This window comes from Mustela nivalis, assembly GCF_964662115.1.
Source record: "Mustela nivalis genome assembly, chromosome: 4".
In the NCBI taxonomy this organism is placed as follows: domain Eukaryota; kingdom Metazoa; phylum Chordata; class Mammalia; order Carnivora; family Mustelidae; genus Mustela; species Mustela nivalis.
The window spans coordinates 94,891,526-94,912,836 of record NC_139023.1 but is presented as its reverse complement, the minus strand read 5'-3'; the positions used below and the strand labels follow the sequence as shown (position 1 = coordinate 94,912,836).

The window sequence follows — 21,311 nt, the reverse complement described above, 5'->3', positions numbered from 1 at the left end:
GAGCCGCAATGTTAAGTGTTGCCATCTAAAAGTAATTGTTTTACTAGAAATGTACTCAAAATGAAATGACTACTTCAACAATTTTAGACCTAAAAATCTGTGTTTTGGAAACACTAGTGAATTCTAATAGGAAAGTTTTTGTTTGTTTTTGGGTGCGTAAAGCTGTTTTTACTGCACAGTGCTTCTATGGTCATAGCTATGCCTCATTGCGACTCCCATTTATTTTTAAGCCATTACGGTCTTTCCATTACACGGAATTTCCTGCTGAGTTACAGACATAGAGTTAGAGATAATATTTGGCTTTTGAATATAGGACAAAATTAAGAAATGGCTCAAGAGGTCCACACTAGGAAGTCCACGTTGGCTTGGAAAGAGAAAACAGTGAACTTAAGAAGCTTTTTAAAAAGCAAAATTGTAAAACAATCCCTTAGGAGGACTGTGAGCTTAGGAAGGGAATTGTAGTTATAGCTAAATGCTAAAGTTTTTTTTAAAAATGAAAAAAGGACTTTTAAAAATAAAACACATTTATCTTGGGTCACAGTTTTTAAAGTCAAATTTATTGATATTTATTGAATTAGCTGAGAGAAACAGCATAAATTATAGCATAAAAGCTTCATGTAAAGTGTACAGAAGAACATCTTGACTCTTGAGTTGATGAAAGCTCTTGAATAAGACTAGTCACCAAGAAAAGATGTGGAGCTCAAACAGTTAGCCATTCAATAAATATCTGCTGAATGAAAAATTGAGGTAGCCTACATACAGTTCAAAGAGTAACACATAGATTGGGGCCTTATGAAAACTAAAGGCCTTTCTGAATGGAAACTAACAGGGAGAATTCAAAGAAAATGAGTTTTCTACAAATTCTGGCTCTCTAGGTGCTCCAGGTTCCCTGAATGTGAAGGATCACTCATCTACTATGACTAATACTTTCTTCTTCCTTAAGAGTGGCTGGCCTACCTTTTTTGTCCCTGAAAAGGCCAACAAAAGGTATTCTCCTGTTGACTTTCATTTCTCCCCTTGTCTAGATCACCCTGATGTGTTAATATTCTCCTACTGTGTTTCTTTTCTTTTTTTTTTTTTTTTAATTTTTTATCCTACTGTGTTTCTTTACAGAAGAGAGTGTGTAGAACTGTCACTTCCAGGTTGGTCCTTGGGGATCAGACAGAATGTGTACTCCATTGGCATGGAAGCATGTACTATGGGAGCATGTACTACGGTATTCCAGGGATCGTATGCTACCATGAAACAATAGAAGTCTAGGTGTAGGGGTTATATGGGACAGCCAGCAGGAATGGATGGAGCAGGTGACTGAATGCAGGAGCATGCTAGGGGAATATGCATTTAAGAATATATCCTGAAGTCTGGTCTTTCACCCTAATAACAAAGTAGTATACAGAAGGGAAAGGATTGGAAAGTATATGTGGAAGAAAGACAGGAAATTTTGTACATAGGATACGGCTTTGTAGAGATGCTGTGGCTTTGGTCAGGTTATATAACTGATGTCTTTTTTGAGTTCCTAGAGCTTAGATAACAGGTAATTTGGCTTCTAACAGAGCTAGTCAAAAAACACTCTCTACCAAGCTACCCAGAGCTATATATAGCAAACTCTGAGGTAAAGAGAAAAGAGCACAGTCATATAAATGCAGAAATCAATTAGGGTCTTTCTGATGGACTGTGTCCTGATTAATGAAGAGATTCCCATATAAGCACATCACCAGCACAATAAATACATTAAAAATATTTATGACAGTTTTTTTTTTAATGACAGTTTTATTTAATGCTTGTTTTGGAGTCAGAACAATGGCCTCAGTGATTTTTTAAAGTGTCTTCTAGTCTGACAGGTTTCTGACATCATTCAATATTAAAAAAGGTCAGCCACCAAAGAGCTGTGTGGGTCTTAGAGAACACAAACGATGCCTAATGTGCTATATCTGTGATTCTGTGGCCACATTCATGCAAAGAAAATTAAGCAAAAACTTCAATAACTTATTCACTGAGTTCAAAGAAATAAATAAAAACATTTTGGGGTCAGTAATCAACTGGACATTTCTTTTCATCTCAGTATTATGCTTTAATTTTGCTAATATTTGGTGTGTGTAGCCTATATTCATAAAGACAAATACTATCTCAATTTGTGGAATCCCAGAGGCAAAGGAAACCAGTATCATTGTTGCGATATGGAGAGAACTGTTTTCTGAGAGGTGCTGATACAATTTTATTTCATCAAAAAAGATTATAAACTATAAGGTAGGGCTGACAGGGATTGTTTATATGTTGATATTTACATGCATTAACAGCGATCATCCCAAATCAAAACTTAGTAAAGAGTCCAATTCAGGTGAGAAAGACCACTTATTAAAACCCTGCTTGTGATCACCAAGGAATGTTTATTAGGACTAATTGCACATTGTGAGGTGTTGCTATTATAATACTATTCAGCTGTTTAAAGATTCAGTCTTTCTAGTGGATAATGCACAGGTTTATTTCCCCTGATTCTTGCTCAAGAGAAGAATGTATAAAGTCATATAAACATTTTTATGGTTTTTTTTATACATTTATGGCTGAAAGAGCTAATGAATCCAAAATACTTACAAAGATGATGCTTTCTGAATCACTGAGAAAGCTAAATGGCATATCTGCTTATTTGGTTAAAAAATCTCTTTATCTAATGTGACTGGCATCAATGATTCATAAAATTACTTCTGTTCAAATTTTAGCTCTGGGGCAAGAGCGAGATGAACAGACCTACTAAATAAAATCCTTGACATAGCTATCCACCTTTCCACTGTAAGAGGAAAAAAAAAATGACTGACTACCTCTAGCAGAGTTAGGTCAGTGCACTAAATTATAAATAGAGAACACACTTTAATATAATAGAGTCAGCTCTTCTATTCAGCCAAAGAGGAAAAAGTCAGCATAGGTGACTGGTAACTTGCAGTCTATATGCATTTTTATTTCCTAAATTTCTTATCTGTTTCCTTGACCTGAGAGTTTCCAGGTTCTTTATTCTATAACATGAATATAGTTTTCCAAAACTGTGTCTTACTAATGTCACTACAAAATGAAAGCCCATGTTGACACTATTAGGTAAATAATCTTTCCAAATAATGTTTATTGGTGAAACATTTCTCTGAATTTGTTTTATGCTTATTTTCCTTTAATACATCTTTAATACTTTTTTAAAAAAGATTTTATTTATTTACTTAACAGAGAGAAAGAGAGAGACACAAGCAAGGAGAGTGGGAGAGGGAGAAGCAGGCTTCCCGCTGAGCGCAGGGCTCTATCCCTGGACCCTGGGATCATGACCTGAGCTGAAGGCAGACGTTTAATGACTGAGCCACCCAGGCGCCCCATCTTTAATACTTTTTAAACATCCTATTCTTACCATTTTTTTTTTTTTTTGGAATGGCTTCTCGACAAATGGCCAGTAGAAATTGTAGTTACATACACAGAATTACGAAAATGAGAACACAAAACTGTGAAAGCAACTGAAGCAAAATTAACCCTTCTAAAATAGCCAGCAGACCAAAAAGAAGTCAAAGTATGTTTAGAGGCAGAGGCAATGAGATTTCCATAGAAATGCTGGCAATGACTCATTTATATTTCTAAAAGAACCTGGGCAACTCAAGTGAATGGAGGTCAAGAATATATTAGGAAAGTGCACAAAACCCTAGGATAAAAAGGATGCCAAATGTTGAACTCACTGAGACCATTAAAGGTTTTAAACAATGGTCCTTTCCATACTCTGTTCTTGAACATATGCTGTTTTCTAGACATAGATAAACATTTTATATCACCTTCTAACTGATAACATTTACAATTTGATATTATGTCCCCAGACTGTCATTACTAGTTTAAAATTACAATGTACCCGAATGTCCTATGTTTGTGTATATTTCAAAACAGAGAAAAAATATAATGTGAAAAAATCTATATATATAATCAAAATAATGTGTACGTATGAAAAGTACTTTTATTTTTTAGAAGAGGCCTAGTTCCCAAACTTTATTTGAAACAACTATTTTCCTGATTTATATGGAACTCTAATTAGGATTTTCCACTTCTGATTTAATCATACCTTTCACATCTTCATCCTCAATTGTTGTATTTGAACTCTCAGTTGACTCCTGTTGAGAAGAAAACATGTGTTAAGTTGCAAACAATGGAAAACTTCACTTTTTTTCTTCTTAAAATTGGCAAGTGATAAACATATCATGCAAAATTCATCAGCAAGCTGTGTACATATATTGACATGCAGATGGACAAGTACATTATGTGGTTTTAACAGAAATAAAATGCCAAATGCTGCAAACTCTTCAAAAAGGGAGTGCTCTGGTGGCCTACTCTGAAGTATGATAAATGTAGGTTATTTGTAGAAGCAGCCAAAGTATGCAACTTATTTTAAGAGCTGTGTAAGGCCATATTTGGTTACAGTGCCCCATAGGGTGTGCTTTTTCTATATATTTATCAGAATTGAATATATTAGCCAAATGAATTTGACCCTAAAATAGATCAATTTCTCTTACCAATTAATTAAAAGTAAATAACCCCATCTTTGTATAAGGAACTATATCAAGCACTGAATTCACAGCCTATTTGTCTTATTTTTGTGTAGAGACAGAAAGCATTTCATTGTATCAATTCGATCAGGAAGCTAGGGGTACTAAGCTGAATTATGCTGAAATTTGCTTTTTTTTTTTTTTTTTTTTAGATTTTATTTATTTATTTTAGAGAGAGAGAGTGCATGAGAGGGGAGAAAGTCAGATACAGAAGCAGACTCGCCATGGAGCTGGGAGCCTCATACAGGACTGGATCCCGGGACTCTGGGTTCATGACCTGAGCTGAAGGCAGTCGCTCAACCAACTGAGCCCCCAGGCGCCCTGAAACTGCTTTTAACAAGAATTTCCATGTTTGTGATCAGTGCAATGGAATTATATGAATAATTTACTTTCAAGGACAATTAGATTTTTTCATCCACTTCTTAATTAGAAACTGGCTGTTATCAATAAGAAACCCGCTCCCATAATGGAAAGACAAAGCTATTTCTTTGTTAAACTAAAAATAAAGTTGAAGATTAATAAGCACAGTTAAAAGGATACTGTAACTGCCAGTATTAAGATACAGTTTCTTAAAATGGTTTGATAAATTTTTTCCACTAATAATGTGCTAACAAAATATTTTTTAGCAAAGAAATTTAGTAGTATTCATAAGAAAAACACAATTATCTACTTGAAATGATTAAAGGCTAGAGCTGAAAGAAGTTGGAAACAAACTTCCAATCCAGAGCTATGTGCTCAGTGATGAAAAACAGATTTTGGAAAATGATGCAGATACCAATCAGTGTCCTTGTAGAGATTCAATAACCAAAAAAGCAATCAATTTATATAAATATTATATATAATATTTAAGCCAAAGGGTCAGACTAATTAAATGTGTATCCAGAAGCTCTCCATATACACAAAACAAAAGCAAATAGTCTTCATGCGTTTCTTAATGTGGCCTAGTGTTCAAATTTAAACTCAAGATGAAGGTAAACCCATGCACTGTAAAAGTAAATGAATTCATGTAAGCAGAAATGTCATGCAGCAACTCTTACAAATGATATAGCTAGAACTATTGAAGTATCCACTCCAGCTGTTATGCTTGGTCTTTCATTTGCTAATGATATTTTTAAAAAGTTTTTCTCCTATATGATGCTCATGAGTCCTATATGTCTTTTAGGGACTTAAAATATTTTGTGTTATGACCATAAAACACATCTCATATTAAAGAATACTTGACTTTTTTTTTTTTTTACTTTAATGATTTTAATATTGATCAACTAAATGTTAAACCAGAGGAAATGTGTTCTCTAAGACTTAAACATTGTTGATAAGAGTAAGGAGAAATTAGACCTGTGATTATATTTAGTATTTGAGAAAAATCGATGAAATATTTTTTTTCCTTCCCTTAGAGATACAATAATATATGAGAGTTAGTAAACTGGAAACATGGAATATGTTCAGAAAATGTCTCCTTTCATCCTGTAGACATGTACACAAGTACTATTATGTAGTTAACATGCTACACAATCTATAACAGACAGAAAACATTACAGTCTTCTTTCAGCATAAGTGGTTAAATATCTGTTACTGAAATGCATATAACTCAACAAAAACAAACATTTCATAAGAACTGAAACTCCCTGATTATCCTCAATTTCATGCCAAACAACAAAAACAACACCAACAGGGAATTAACAGAAAAAGCACTATGACAACAGAATAGATAAAACTCAAAAGCAACATTAAATTTAAACAAACACTAATGAACTCAAGTTGATTTTTTTGAAGACAGTGAAATGAGATAGCAAGAAATTCTAAAATTTCATGCAGAATATAACTAAAGTACAATGCACAAACGGGCATGGAGAAGGAAAAAAAAAAAAAAAAAAAAAAAGACCAGATGGAATTGCTTAAGATACACAGTCATCTTGACATAAAGACTTTGCTTAACCCGACTTTTACTGGCTAATGGTTCGATTCATTTCTTTTTCAAGATGTCATTCATTTTTGTTTTGAAAGAAATATGTGTAAAATTCTAGATAAATGAGGTCCCCCCCCCAAAAAAAAGTATGGTAGAAAAAGGGCAAGAATTTTCTTTCCCGTATTTAGATAATGAATTTTGCTTTGGATATTTGATGAAATGTGTCATCTTGTTAAAGCAAGATGATGTTGATTCTTTCTGAATACCTTGTTTCCATCAGGGTTGTGGATTACAGTAGTTTGGGGCTCCTGAGTGAGAACAAAATAGAGAAAGAAACAGTTCGCATTGGTAAGTACATTCTTACTAGTGTGAGGGACAGAGCAGAGTGAGCCAGCTGACAAAACTAAATAGTGACAAGAGCTTAAGCGATGTTAACTACTGTCAGAGGTAGCAGCTGACAAGACCACTGATGAAAGATCTCCCTGATGAGCCCATGAGATAGGATACCTCAGTACACAGCAGCAGCATGCAAAAGACCTTATTCGTGATCGGTACACAGACAAGGCTTTGAAGTTTGGAGACCTAAAGAGGCACTCACTGTTTCACAAAGTTCTGAAACAGAACTTTTCTTTTTTCTTTAGTGAGTAGGCTGTTAATGTGTGTCCTAATAGAAAATGGACCAAGAACATTGGAGATTAGAACTCTTTAAAATGATCTTGAATCCTTTCTGAGGACTTTTTTTCAGGTGCATCTTTGAGAATGGATTATGATGTCATCACTATAGTTAGTAATGTATAGTTAATACACAGATAAATACTCTGAAAATCTAGAACACTGTGCCTTGCTTTAAAAAAAAAAAAAGGCTATCCTAAAGAATGTATTTCCAAAGTCCATTAGCAATTCTATGGAATAGTGAAAAGGTTCATTTAAAGGATTCTAGGACTAATCATATAATCACTATAATCTGAGACATAACTGCTATTAAATGCCATGCTAATTTATACCTAAAAAATAAATTTTAGCTTTATGGACTACATATACAGATTTGCTTGTAAAGTCATGCTTTACTAAGAAGAAAATATTATTCCTTTCTGCTTTCTACCAGAGATTTGAAGAAACATCCCCAAGTGGAAAATAACACTCAAATGACTGATGTTAAAAAAGATTCAGTGTCCATATATTATTGGCATGCTTGGCACTTTCATTGCATGATGTCTTGGTAACTGAGAGTTACTGCAGCCCACTGAAAATTTTTTCCTACTATAAGCACTCTTCTGTCCTCTAGGATCTCCTCTTCACCACGGTTTATGCCATAACAAAGAACACAATTACTGCTTCCTTTCTTCCTTTCCCTGGCGAGAGGTGTGATTGACATTGTTTTCTACTCATAGATAACACTGTCTTGATATGTCCTTTTTCCTTTAAGTGTTTTTAAACTGAACCTTCTGGTTAACCCAAGTGAAATAATCCCTTACTATTTTTTATTCATTAAAAATTAACAGTACAGAGGATAGTAAAAAATCAGAACTACTTCAGAAAACCTGTATCAAAATATATAATAGTTTGAACAAACCATTATGGAACTCAGAGTACTGAATGCCAGTATTCAAATCTTGACTTTTAACATAACACTGTCTCAAAGTATTAAAATGATTTAGTTGTCAATAGTGTGAATTGATTAAAAGGGGCAAAACTCGTTTCCACTGATCATTCAAAGCTCTCTGCTATACACTTCATTCTTTGGATTAAAGTGAAACAGTGATCATTTAAAACACAGCAAACAAGAAGCTCAGAATTACCCAATGCCTCTTTATCTCAAAAAGTGAGGTCTTACAAAGCCCTGCTGTCTTTTAGTAAGAGGGAATGGGAACTCTGAATAAGGTCTACATTACTGTTGTCTAGCAATAATCCCCTTAGCTCTCCTTGATGCCAATATTTCTATCATGAAAGGAGGAAACCGTTTTTTGCATCATCTAGCGCTACCATCAGAAGAAGAGCTAAGAGCAACCAAAGCGCATTCTACTGTATTATAAAGCAGCATGCAACAGTTTCAACTATAGAGACCACAGCTATCAGAATAATGTTCGACAATGAAATGAGATCATCTCATGTTAGAAACACACTGCTTGGCAACTACCTTAACAACGACAACAAAAAAGAAACGAAATGAACTTTTCTCATTATCTTTGTAAGCAAAACAAAACCCAACAAAATAAAGTACTTATATAATATATGTATCTATAGAGTGAAAGCAAATGAGAGAAACAACAAAAACAATAAAGAACTTAAGAAGGGTTACAAAGAGTCCAGGTATACCAGCGCCGGGGTAGGAATATTTTCTTTGGGGCTGGTTACCACGTTGGCTTTGTTGTTTATCTGTAGGTATGCAGAAAATAGAAACAGAGATGCCTTAAACCCCTTCGTAGCTAATGTTTCTATATTGCAGCACGTCTATGTGGAGATACAGACTTGAAAATAAAGAGCCACTGAGGATGAACGTGAAAGACACTGTGATATCTGACAAGAATAATAATCAATTCTACCATCATACAGGCTAGTACCATGTCTCTGACAGTGGAATGATAAAACAGACTTGGGTGCTTTGGCTGTGGCACATTAGCCACCAAAGAACTGCTTCAGTGGAGCTCAAATCAAGTTTAGAGTATGAAATAAATATAAACATTTTCACACTCTTCAAGGTGGATTCTGTTCCCCGCTTCCAATTGTTCTCTGTTATGAACACTTATTTTTTTCATTTTATTCTTGATCCTGAAGTCACACATAGACCGTCTTTCTCTGAGAAGCCATCATCACTTTGCTTAGTAGGCATCCAATTCAAAACCTCTATCTTCTGATGAGATGCATGCTTTATATTTTTTAAATGGTACATCTGGGCCTCTTTAAAAAAAACACATCTCCAATTATAAATGGGCAAACTGAATTCTTTACTATATTCTGAATGTCAAAAGACCTTTTCCACAATTGTTTGAGAGGAAAACACTGTGTTTCTTGACAAAGTGTTACTCCTTTGCTTTTCTTTCAAAGTGCTACTGTTGAAGATTGTGTTTGGTCATATCACTCCTTTGCTTTAACATATTGGGGTTGACCTTAAAGAAAGATCATATCACAATGGAAGCCACATTGTGAAAGCAGCTCAGGCGTCGATAAGTATTATAATGGGTGCACAGAGAAAAATCAAGGTAGACAAGTGACAACTTGAAAATACAACTGAGTTTGGGCACTAAAGGATCGAAAACTAAACAGTTATAGTCAACATTCATTGAAACTCATGTACGATAACTTTACATTATGGTTACCAAACAGAACTATTAATTAACATTCATTCTCTTATACTACATTATCTACTATTTTCTTTACATATTATTATGTAAAGGAACACATCCCATAATTTTAGTATAAATGTTCTTAAGGGTCTCAAAAAGAAAAACATACTGTATAAAACAGATGAATACCAAATGAGTTTATAAGCAATTACACCAATTTAATTGGACTTTCTGGGAGTTTTTTTCTTTTGTATTTTATACCTGAAGATCATACTGAAACTGCTACTGGGAAGAACATAGAAGGTTAAAGAAATTAATTTAGGTATATAATATTTTGCTTTTCTATTTATTCACATTTGTGTGATTGTTTGGTATCAGTACTATTTAAATAAGCTATAATATTATGCTCTGTGACATGCAAGAAAAGAGAAAACTTCCGGTGCCCTTTACTGAAAAACTCTTTAAATGTTAAACCATCAATCTCTATTTTGCAGATGGTCTAAAATTTTTCTTTACATAAAAGTGTACAGAATTTAGTATCAAATTTGTGCAACATCCAGAAAGAGATAAGAGATAATGGAATCTATTAAGAAGAGATCAAAATTTAGTACTTATGTTATGTTAGTATGAAATACATGATAAAAAAGGAGGGATTCGCACACAATTTCCTATCAGGAAGAGTATGTGGCAAAACACAGATGACTTCTTGTCAAATGATCAGAAGTACTTATAATTAAAGCATCACATGTATTTATTATGCTATATTCAGTTTATATCAGTGGATACAAAAAGTAAAAGAGGAATATATTGAGATACTTTTACTTCTTTTTTTGTGATACTTTTATTTCTGTTTTGAGAGAAGAGACTTGATAGTTTTCTAGAATGGTTGTGAAGAACTGATTTCTTTCAGTGAAAACGTCACACATGCACACCTATGCACACATACTTCTCTGCACAAATGTGTGCATACACATACAACACACACCCCTAGACACATTCACACACAGATGCACAGTGTATACACACTACCAAGTCAACCTTTCCAGTTGAGGGCCATTCTTCCTGGATGAGCTATGCTTTATTGTCAGACATGGCAAATAGGAGTTAAATATGAGCCTCAACCACCACTTTTAATTGTATTTAAATGTACAGTACAAACTTTTTAAGTTAATGTAAAGATAAACTTAATGATCTTTTATTACTATGGGAAGTCTTTTGAAGGTACTTGTAATTTTAATTAATTAGTTGAAAAATAATAGAATTTCTAAGTAAAAGTAGAAGTAAAAGTTTTCTAAGTTAAAGAACTTCTAAGTAAAAGACTAGGAGGACTTCTTTTTTTATTAAAGAGTCAAATATTATATAGGAGTTAAACTATAAGCTGTCTTTTAAACATAAAAACTTCTGTTTATGAAATATAGTTATTTCATGCTATGGAAGCTATTTTTCTTTAACAAAACTAAATCAAACCAGATATTTCAGTAATTCACTGAATTACTGTTATGAGGCATGGGCAAGATATTTTTATTTCTCAGGTGTTAAGGTTATTTGAGGCTAATATATGTTTCCTCTATAAGATGCTTAACTAGGATGGGTCCATTGTAAGCTTACTTTCACACTATTTATAAAGTTCATAGTAGATACATTATAGTGTATCTGACCTAAAAATAACTCCTGTTTTAGTAATCATGATCATCATTTAAAACTAATCCAAGAGTATTCTTTCATTTATTACTAAACAGGCATTAACTACATCATGATCTCTTCAGTGTCAAAAGAAAACTAGACCCTGGTCTTATAAAAGATCCTTTAATAGCACATGGATAAAAGTATGAACTTTTTACATATTTTAGAAATTCAACTTCAAAGATTAACAGTATTATGTGAATGTGGGTACTGTGTTTTGATAGTTAATTGACACTGATTTGTAATGGTTCTATACTTTCTCCACTTAAACTAACTTAGGTAAATAAGACTGTTTTTATTCCTAAGTGTGAATATTCACAGGAGGAGAAATCTGGCAGATAGAGATCCTCACCATCATCTGAACACTCGAACTGGACTTCCTTTTCTGAATTGACCAGTCAAAGAGAAAGGAAAAGAAAAAAAATATGACCGGTTGAATTTTTAAAGTATCAAAGCAAGGAGCACAGAATAAATTTCTCTTTAAAGAGGAGCTATAAGTGGTCTACAAGAAAAAAAGCTCTGGAAATGTTTCTTTCTATATAAGGATAGTAGTAAAAATAAATATCTTTATAGGGATTGTGGCCTCTGCATGACTGAAAGGTACAGAAAAACACACAATGAAACATTTTGAAAATTTAAAATATCACACTTTCACCAATGTAACATTGGGAAAAAGGCAACATCAACCATCATTAATGAAACTGAATAGACTAAGCAGACGGAAGAGAACCTTACAGGTTGAGGAAAGCAATCGGTAAAAGGCAAATGCCATCTTAATGGGAATCACAAGTACATGGTAATCACAGCTCTGGAAATTCCCAAATCACATATAAACAGAAGGTGAAGAAATGATTGAGCATGAACATAAGATGTGACAAATGATTTCCTATGTTATATTTTCAAAATAAACTGACCAACTAACTTTAGGTCAAGTTCAAATGTTAGAATATTAACTAATTCCCAAGAATGTTTAAGTGTTCATGAGGAATGTACACATCTGTCATTGGAAGAGAAAGAAAAGGATTAAAGAAACAAAATACTTAGGTAATACTCCAGAAAGATAACAAACATAATACAAATATAAGGTTACATTCAAAGATAAATTCCCATGAAACAAAATAGAACCAATAGAAAATAAGTCGTATTACTTTCTTCAGAAAACCAAGAAGGCCAAAAGATCCTGTTGTTATCTTTTCTGGAAAATTTTTCTATAATTTTTCAGAATATTCATCTTGAGTATGTCTCAATACCTTATGATAGAAGAGCAAGAACAATTAAGACCATTATAAAAACTGCCCAAGCAGAGAAATTTAATCATTTGACATTTAATTTCCCAGACCCTATCACTTGATTTTTTTTTTTTCAGGTTATACATTTCAGCAGACTTCAAGACCATAGCATAACTACTTGCAAAGCATTTGGTTTTCATTGATTTTTCAGGTCACTACGGTAGTTCAGGACTGTAGTAAAGCAGAGAGGATTTAGACATTCAATTTCTACAACTCCATATAAAAGTATTATTTTGTCAGATTATTTAATTATAATAAAATAGAAAATATATACTTTTTCTTGCCATACATATTCGTCACCATTACATATTATTTTAAACTTCAACCTGTATCCTTTATAGGAACTATAAAAAATACAAGCTGTGAAAACTCACAAATTAAATTTAACATTTAAAAATGATCCAGCATCTGAAAGTCAGTAATGATTTTAGGAGCACCTGTTTAAGTTTAACTTACCTTTACTCCATCTGGTTTCTTCAACAAACTCTTGGCTGCTGCAAAATGAGAGAGTAAAATCATTTCAGTGAGTTATCCACAGAAATCCATGCCAGGCAACAAACCAGATTATTGTTTCCTCCTACCACCTTTACTGAGTTATGGCCAACATATGCCAAATTATCAAGGTCACACTGATGAGCACGAGTTTACAGGACATTGAAATACAGTATCACTTTTCTTAGTTTTGCCATATCAAATTTAGCACTAAATTCTTATTTAGTTCATTGCATATAATTGAACACTTTGCCAGTTATGTTACTGGACTTTATTCCACTGTTGGTTGCGAAAAGGATACTGGAACTTTAACTGGACTATGCTTTTGTAATCCAGAAAGTTGCTTTCAGTCTTCAGACATTAGCTGACAGATTGTATTACATGTTCATTCATACCACAAGTATGGTGACCATGTCAGTTCTGCCACTTAAGCCCCTCTTTCTAAAGGTTTGAAATTTATTTGTGAAAATTTGCTTTGACTAAATAACACCCTTTTAAAATATATGAATTTGAAATCAGAGCTTTCATTTTTACAAAAATTGATATTAATTGTATTTAAAATAAAAGGGATATTATTGGTCAAGAGCAAATTTTTAAACAGCATAGGACCTTTAAAAAAAAAAAGGCACGATGTCTTCCTTTATACTTCAAAATCAGAATATAAGGCTTTCATAAGCAAAAGCCTTTTACACAAAAAATTAAAAATAGTAAAATTTGAGTTAAGATATAAAACAAAACACAATCTTCCACTAAATTAAAGAACCGCTGAAGTATATGGTCTCATATGAAACTTCAATTTCTCCAAGCACAGCTTTTAGCATTCTTTCTGTTACTGAGCTTCTTGAGTATATCAGAAGGTGAAGTCATCTTTAAAAAAAAAATACTTAATGAATGGGTACATTCATACACAGTGAACAGATTATGTAACTGCTAATGACAATTAGTACAAGTGTAGAACACTTATGAATATGCAGGACAAAGTATACACCTGTTTCCATTTAATGTTTTATATATATGTGTGTGTATGTATAAAATATATATATTATATATATGTATGTTTATAATTACTTAGTGTATCAGTATAGACTTTGGCATCTGAAATGGAAATACCTAGCTATAATAGAACTGCATGAACATGTAATTTCCTGACATCCATTTGATTTGGGATATTATTTTGATATCACTTTGGTATAATTTTAAATTTATTTAAAATACAAAAATGTTAATTATATTTAGTCCTTAGCAACAAAGCTACTAATTTATTATTAATTGACATTGTAAGAATAGTTGCCTTAGCTATAATACCATTTGCCTAGAGTTAAAAAGCAATATTAAGTAAATCCTGTGGCAGTTAATAGGTTAGAAAGCAAACTCAGAATAGTTGAAATTGCAATAGCAAGCAAAGAGAAGACAATGATTCAGGGTAAGCAGGGATTTGGCCTGGGAGATGCAAAAATGTCCCTTTTGGTTACTATTCACCTTACCTCACAAGAAATACATTCCACATAAAGGGAGAAAAGAAAAAAAAATAAAAACAACTTTATAACCATATACTTATGGACAAATTACTATAAAGAGCATGTTTCCTAATGAAACAGAATGAACAAAATACTCAAAACTAAAATGCAGTATCAAGTACAAGATGTTGTAACTCAGTCCAAAGTTATTCAGTTGGTTTTGAAGTGATGGATTAAAATAAAAAGTTTGCCTTTCATGTTAAGACATCAGAAACAATATAAAATTCACACATTAGTCATGAGTTTTTAGTTTACACAATGATGAAAAGGAAAATGTGATGTACACAGAAAGCTTCTATACATGAGTGTTTTATATATTTAAGAAGGCCCAATTTATGCCTAAGAGTGTATTTAAGACTTTAACAAAATACAAAATATTAAAGATTTTTTCAGGTTAGTTTATCTTTAACAAAATATGTTAATCATCCTATCTTTTATTAATTCACTAATTTTTGGGCCACAATGAAATATTTATTTGAATATAGTATATATTAGTTAATATTTAATGAGATGATATTGAACTCACCCATATAAATGTCAACTATATTAATCAACTGTTCATAAAACAGGTAACTTGACAAAGGCAGTAACAACGTTTTATTACACCAAACAAACTGGACAAAATACATACATTAGACTAACACAGTTCCTCAGTTTGTAGCATTACTCATTGTATTCTCATCTTTGTTGCTGTTTAACAGGTCACTGGAAGCCTTTGGAAAGCCTCCTATAGTTTCACATTATATATAATTAAATAAAATGGGGGGCAAAAGCTGACCATTTAATATAGTCAGGAACAGTAATGAAAAATAGGTTGAGAAGGTTAAAGAACATCTGATAAGGTTATGGATTATCACCTGATAGCACTATAATACTCAGGAGTTAAATATGTACAGGGAGAAATCACTGAAGAATAGTTAGATAATTTGATGTCTCATATCTTTCTTATATAAATAGTAAGCAAAGTAAAGTGGTAGTATTTTTGGCAAATTTTTTGATAATCCTTCCATGTCTCAACAGGCACTTCACCAAATGCAGCTTTCTTGCTGTTTCAGTTCCTCCCCATACATAAGATTAATTAGCATTTACCAAAATTTGATTTTTGGAAACATGGTCCTTTGTGATAATCTATTGAAGAAAGGGGTTCCAAAATTCAAGTAATTTCTGGACATATTTATGTCCATTTTAGAAAGTCTACTCCTATAATAAAGAAATGGCTTAGCTTCTTTTATTTAAAAAATTATTTTTAGCATGGAATCATTTATTTATTTAAACTTTATTTCTTTTCAGTGTTCCAGAATTTATTGTTTATGCACCACACCCAGTGCTCCATGCAATACATACCCTTCATAGTACCCACCACCAGACTCACCCAACCCCCCACCCCCCTCTTCCAAAACCCTCAGTTTGTTTCTCTGAGTCCACAGTCTCTCACAGTTTGTCTCCCCCTCCAATTTCCCCCAACTCACTTCTCTACCATGGAATCATTTTGAGGAACATTTATTATCCTGTGATACTACTGTGAGGTAGGGCCCTCTGTCAATTCTTGAGTTTAGATACCTTTGAAATATGCAACCATTCTTATAGTGTGCCAAGATACAACTGTACTTTTGAAAGAACTTGGGCCTAAGAGAACTGGGTAGAGAACTGGATTCCTATGAGATTCCTATGAGAACTGGATTCCCTATGAGAATGAGACAAACAAAAAAATTTTATTTATAGCTATTAGTTGATGTAATATCAATGAACTAATTCTAGGTTTGAAATGTTGAGTTTTAAAAGCAGGAAGTACATATTTCAACTTGTGTGTACCCCAGCTAGGATGACAGGTGGGTTTCACAGGCTGCATGGCACTGACCAGGGGAGGGACTGCTTGAGAGCTCTCATGAAGAGTGCAGTCACATGTCTAATGTCTCTGTGGAGATAGTACCCAGATGAATTCCTAATGACAGGCACTGTGTGGAAAGAATCCATGCCATATATTTGCTATCCCTAAACAACAGTGTTTTTCTATTACTAGGTTTTTCTTTAATTCTAAGATGATTACTAAAGAAGAGAGCAGTGAATAAGGAGAATTCTTAATACATGTACCTGAAAAATTCCTTGTAGCCAGCATAGTTGTCAAGATGGCACCCTGTCAGAAAAATAAAGAATATGAAATTAATATTGCTTAAGCCAATCTTTGTCCTGATAAGTAAACAGTCTTTGATAACATATCTTCTCCTAGCCTTCCTTTCAGCTGGGAGATTTTTATTTGTCTGTTTTTGGTTTTTGTTTCCTGAGAGCAGCAGGTTTATATCTTACATAATGCTGGGGCTGCCCTCATGTGTGTGGCCAGATTCCAATTTCCAAGTTGTACAGTTGTTTTTCTCTGAAGGGAAAAACCACAGCACACACTGCACAGAGATTCTAACTCTTCACTGCAGACTTAACTTCCAATGTGCTATTCCATTTTCTGAAGAGCCAGAAGAAGAGGGACTACTGAGGTCTTTACATTTAAAAGTCTTGCTGAAAAGTTGTTTTCTCATAGAGAATCTCTTTTCTCACTCTGCCAAGTCTACCTCCCCACAAAAATGTAGAATTACTTACCTTTAGCTTTCTTCTAGCATTAAATTTCTTCAAGCAGTCTACAGTCTCCTGTCTGTGCATCATGGAAGCAACAGTAGAACGTTGCTGGAAGAGGAAGAAAGGAAACTTAGGATATTGAAAACATACTAAGTATTACATTATCTCAACTTCATCAAATCTGCATTAATGGTGCCTGAACCCATATGATGAACTTGTGATAATTTACTTGCAAAAAAAGTTCCCTAATAATGGATGACTAGTTTTGCCAAGACTATTTTTGCAACATTTATCTATAAAAAGTATAGAAATGAGTATCAATAGTTCCCCAAATCACCTTTATTTCAATGTCTTTAATTATATTTATATTGGACTGTCTTTCATTTACTTAGGACCATATTTACTGCCCTAACATTTGACACTTCACCCTAGAAACGTACTGAAATCTCTACATTTCTTCCAAATTTCAGTTTTCCTTAGCACATCTAAAGTATATTCAGGCTACTATGGCCACTCTTTCTAACTTTACTACAAGCTTCTAAACCTTATTTTTTCCCCACTAAAGCTGTTTAATGATAAATAATTGAACTTTGTCCAATATTCTCTACTGGGGTATAGTTAATCTTGGTGTCATTTCCTTGCCCTCTGTTCATGAGTATTATCAATAACTGGTAGGGGAAATACTCATTCCTTGTATTATTGTAGGCAATATTCATCAATCTATGTAAATTAGATTTTGTTATCCCAAACAGCAATCATCATTACAAATTTATTTTCTTAAACACCTTGAGTGAAATATTCATTCATTTTTAGTCTCATCTTTTTCCTGCAAAAATTATTTTAAACCCATGAAAACAATTTTAAAGAGGAATTTATTTTTAATTTTTCTCCTAAGGTCTTTACAGAATTGTCACTTACACAGATCCATGGATGTTTCAGTGCCTCTGAGGCTGTGATACGCTTGGCAGGGTTGATAGTAAGCATTTTATTGATTAGGTCTTTGGCTTCAGGAGTCACTGTGTCCCACTCTGGTGATGGAAACTTAAAAAATACAAATTTATAAAGAGTTCAAAAAATAGATACACTCTGTCAAACAGGGAAGAACCAAGCAAACTAATCATTTCCTTAAGTAGTGAATTTCTTCATACATTTACTTTTTGTAGAAGTTATATTTTATCTGCAGATAGATAATCTGATATATAGCAGTATATATCCCCTCTATCTCTATTTACATAAAGAAAAATAACCAATAAGGGCTAAGTATCTATTCTAAATTGCATATTATACCTAGTAAATACACTTTAAAATTTAGAAAAATAAACTTAAGAATCTTCTAGTCCTCTCAAGGCATCCTTATTTGGTTTGAAAATAAAATTTTATGCAATCTTATAATTATTTGCAAATATCAATAAAGCTGACAGGCTGTCACATGTACTGATGTCATCATGCTATTACACCAAGATTCAAAAAAAGGTATTACAAAAAAAAAGTAAGGTATTACATACTTTCATAACTCATGAGCAGGAATAGTAGAGATAATAACACAGCTTCCATTACCTATGCCCAAACTGACCTACTACTTGTGGCTATTTGTAATACAGTACTGGAAGAAATCTCAGACTACAAGAACCTTAGCAGGACTCCATTTTAACATCTCAGAAAGGTTAATCTGCCTGATTACAAATTTCATCAAAAAGCAAAGTTCTTAAAAGGAACCAGTATTCATAACTTCTCTTAGTAATCCATCTGTGTACGAATAACTATACAATAAAACTATTTATTCTAAGTTTCTTCATTTAAAATTTGTGTTGATAAAAATGCAAGCTTTTTTTCACATAACTTATTAGTAGAAATACTATTCTTGATAGGTTCAGAAAAATTTACATCACATTAGTTTCTAAGCAACAGACAGAATATCAGGTCCTTTTCTCAGTTCATGAATTTCTATAGATAATCTTGGAACAAATGCCACTGTCACTGTATCCTGGACTTTAGTTCACTTTTAGTAGTTATAAAATGGGTATTTTGTGACCCACTGGCAAAATGAAATAAGAAATGATAGTGACTCTTTAATACTTCAAATTTTACCAGTTTAACAACTGTCATTTTAATTCCAATTATTATTATGGGCAACTGTAAAAACTTGTTAATGATTAGGAGCTACTGAAGAAATATTCAAGGCTGCTCCTTCATGGTGTACAGATCTTCCGACAGCAAATTGGGAGCTGGTTCAGCCTGAATAAAGGTGCGCCTTTTTCTCATTTTTTAAATTTTAACAAAGTCCCTCCTTCACGTTGATCAAACAGTGCATTTGTATAGCTGTATCTCCCAGGGGGGGAGCCTAGTTGTAGTCTGTAAAAATGATGGATGTGCTAGCTATGGCCACATAAATCACAATTTGGTCCAATTATTAGTCTGACTAGAATGGAATGCTTCAAAATTAAAAGAATATACATTTTAAATTCTTGCAATACACACATCCATATGTAGAACATTTATTTTTTTATTGTGTTATGTTAGTCACCATACAGTACGTCATTAGTTTTTGATGTAGTGTTCCAAGATTCATTGTTTACATATAACACTCAGTGCTCCATGCAATACAGAAATGACATGCTGAGTTCATGAGGCCTGATACGATATAATACAGACTTTTAAAAAACTCCTTTCACTTCCACATTGAGCTTTTAACTTGGGCACAGCAAGATAGACCAATAATGCCTATTTCTTTTAGTAACCCCACTTAATAATAAATGGAAAGCATCTCCAGACTTTGAACTCTAATTTTCAGAGGGCTGACTACGTGAGGTATACTCAGAGGTAGTGGTAAATTATATTTACAGATATATTTGTCAAAGGAGAGAAAATTGTATCAATGAAGTTAAGCCATAAAGAGAAAATTGATAAGGCCTTACTTTTTAGATTTAGGACTTAATTCATATTCATACTTTTAAATATTCTTAACTGTAAATTAAATGTATTAGAATGGTGATTTTCAAACATTTTAAAATTACAAAACCCATTTTTCAAATGAAAGCTTGCACAGAAGCCCATTATAGAAACAGGACAAAAAAAGTCAAGCTAATGCAATGGAACAATGTTCTATTTGATACATGGATCACTGCAAAGTACTACTGATATACTATTTAAAATTATGTGATAAACATTTGGGAATATAATTCAATTTAACAAGCAGTAATCATTTCTAAAACAAAAATGTTTTAATTTTTCTATGTTTTAAAATGCATTCAGATCCCAAAATTTTTACAAACAAGGTCCTCTTCCTTAGAGACTTCCAACTGTATTTCTTTCCATCCTAGGAGATAGTGAACTAAAAGGAAATATAAACTGAATACATATGCTACATTCCTTACTCTTTATCTCCCTTTCCCTAGGAGAGAGAAAAAAAGTAAGAGGAACAGTTGAAAATTATAGTTAAACCTGTAATGAAAAAATCTGGTTCTTGGTCAAAAGACAAAACACAAACACTCATCTACAGCTCTATGAACATTTATTACATACATCATAAGCTCCAGCCTTAATCTGCTGATACAGTCTGTGTTGATCTTCATCCCAGAAGGGTGGATATCCCACCAGGAGGATATAGAGAATGACACCTGGACAGAATGAGCATATTAACATAATGTTTAATCATTCAGGCAACAATAAGTTAAATGTGGCAGATTCACAATGACACTAAGCCACACCCATCCAAAGAGAGGAAACACGGTATTTGAAAAACTTTCCAAAGACATTCTTTGATTTAATCTGAAGCATTTGGTGGAGGGTGAATACTCCTGTTCTTATGCTCAAGAACTCTGATAATATGTGGCAGTTTGAAACATAAACCAAAGAACTCTATGTACACTTGAAAAGAATGTGCTCTTCAGTTGCTTTTGGATGGGAAATTACATATATTTCAGTTATGTGCATCTGGCCTAATGGGTCCTACTATCTAATTTCCTTATTAACTTAAGGACCAAATAATCCTGAAGAGGCATAGCAGGTCAATAGCT

The 21,311-nt window shown here is 33.1% G+C and overlaps 1 protein-coding gene and 1 long non-coding RNA gene across 35 annotated transcripts in view; one reads left to right on the top strand and one right to left on the bottom strand.

Moving 5' to 3' along the window:
• The window catches only part of LOC309863309, a 113,727-nt gene extending 107,004 nt beyond the window's left edge, over nt 1-6,723 (top strand). The window contains exon 5 of the long non-coding RNA XR_014310985.1: nt 4,712-6,723. This is a non-coding gene — a long non-coding RNA (uncharacterized lncRNA). The remainder of the gene's footprint in view (nt 1-4,711) is intronic.
• The window catches only part of CAMK2D (calcium/calmodulin dependent protein kinase II delta), a 330,054-nt gene that overhangs the window by 32,968 nt on the left and 275,775 nt on the right, over nt 1-21,311 (bottom strand). For 6 of the 34 annotated variants that reach the window (XM_082727979.1, XM_082727986.1, XM_082727984.1 and 3 more), the window contains exons 9-14: nt 20,818-20,912; nt 18,214-18,336; nt 17,320-17,403; nt 16,822-16,864; nt 13,178-13,212; nt 4,079-4,127 (exon numbers count right to left, since the gene is read on the bottom strand). In XM_082727979.1, the coding sequence (XP_082584105.1) occupies nt 4,079-4,127; nt 13,178-13,212; nt 16,822-16,864; nt 17,320-17,403; nt 18,214-18,336; nt 20,818-20,912 (429 nt within the window). Of the gene's footprint in view, nt 1-4,078; nt 4,128-6,731; nt 6,774-8,781; nt 8,842-11,784; nt 11,818-13,177; nt 13,216-16,821; nt 16,865-17,319; nt 17,404-18,213; nt 18,337-20,817; nt 20,913-21,311 lie in introns of all 34 variants that reach the window. The other 28 variants (XM_082727978.1, XM_082727982.1, XM_082727980.1 and 25 more) reach the window with 9 other exon arrangements.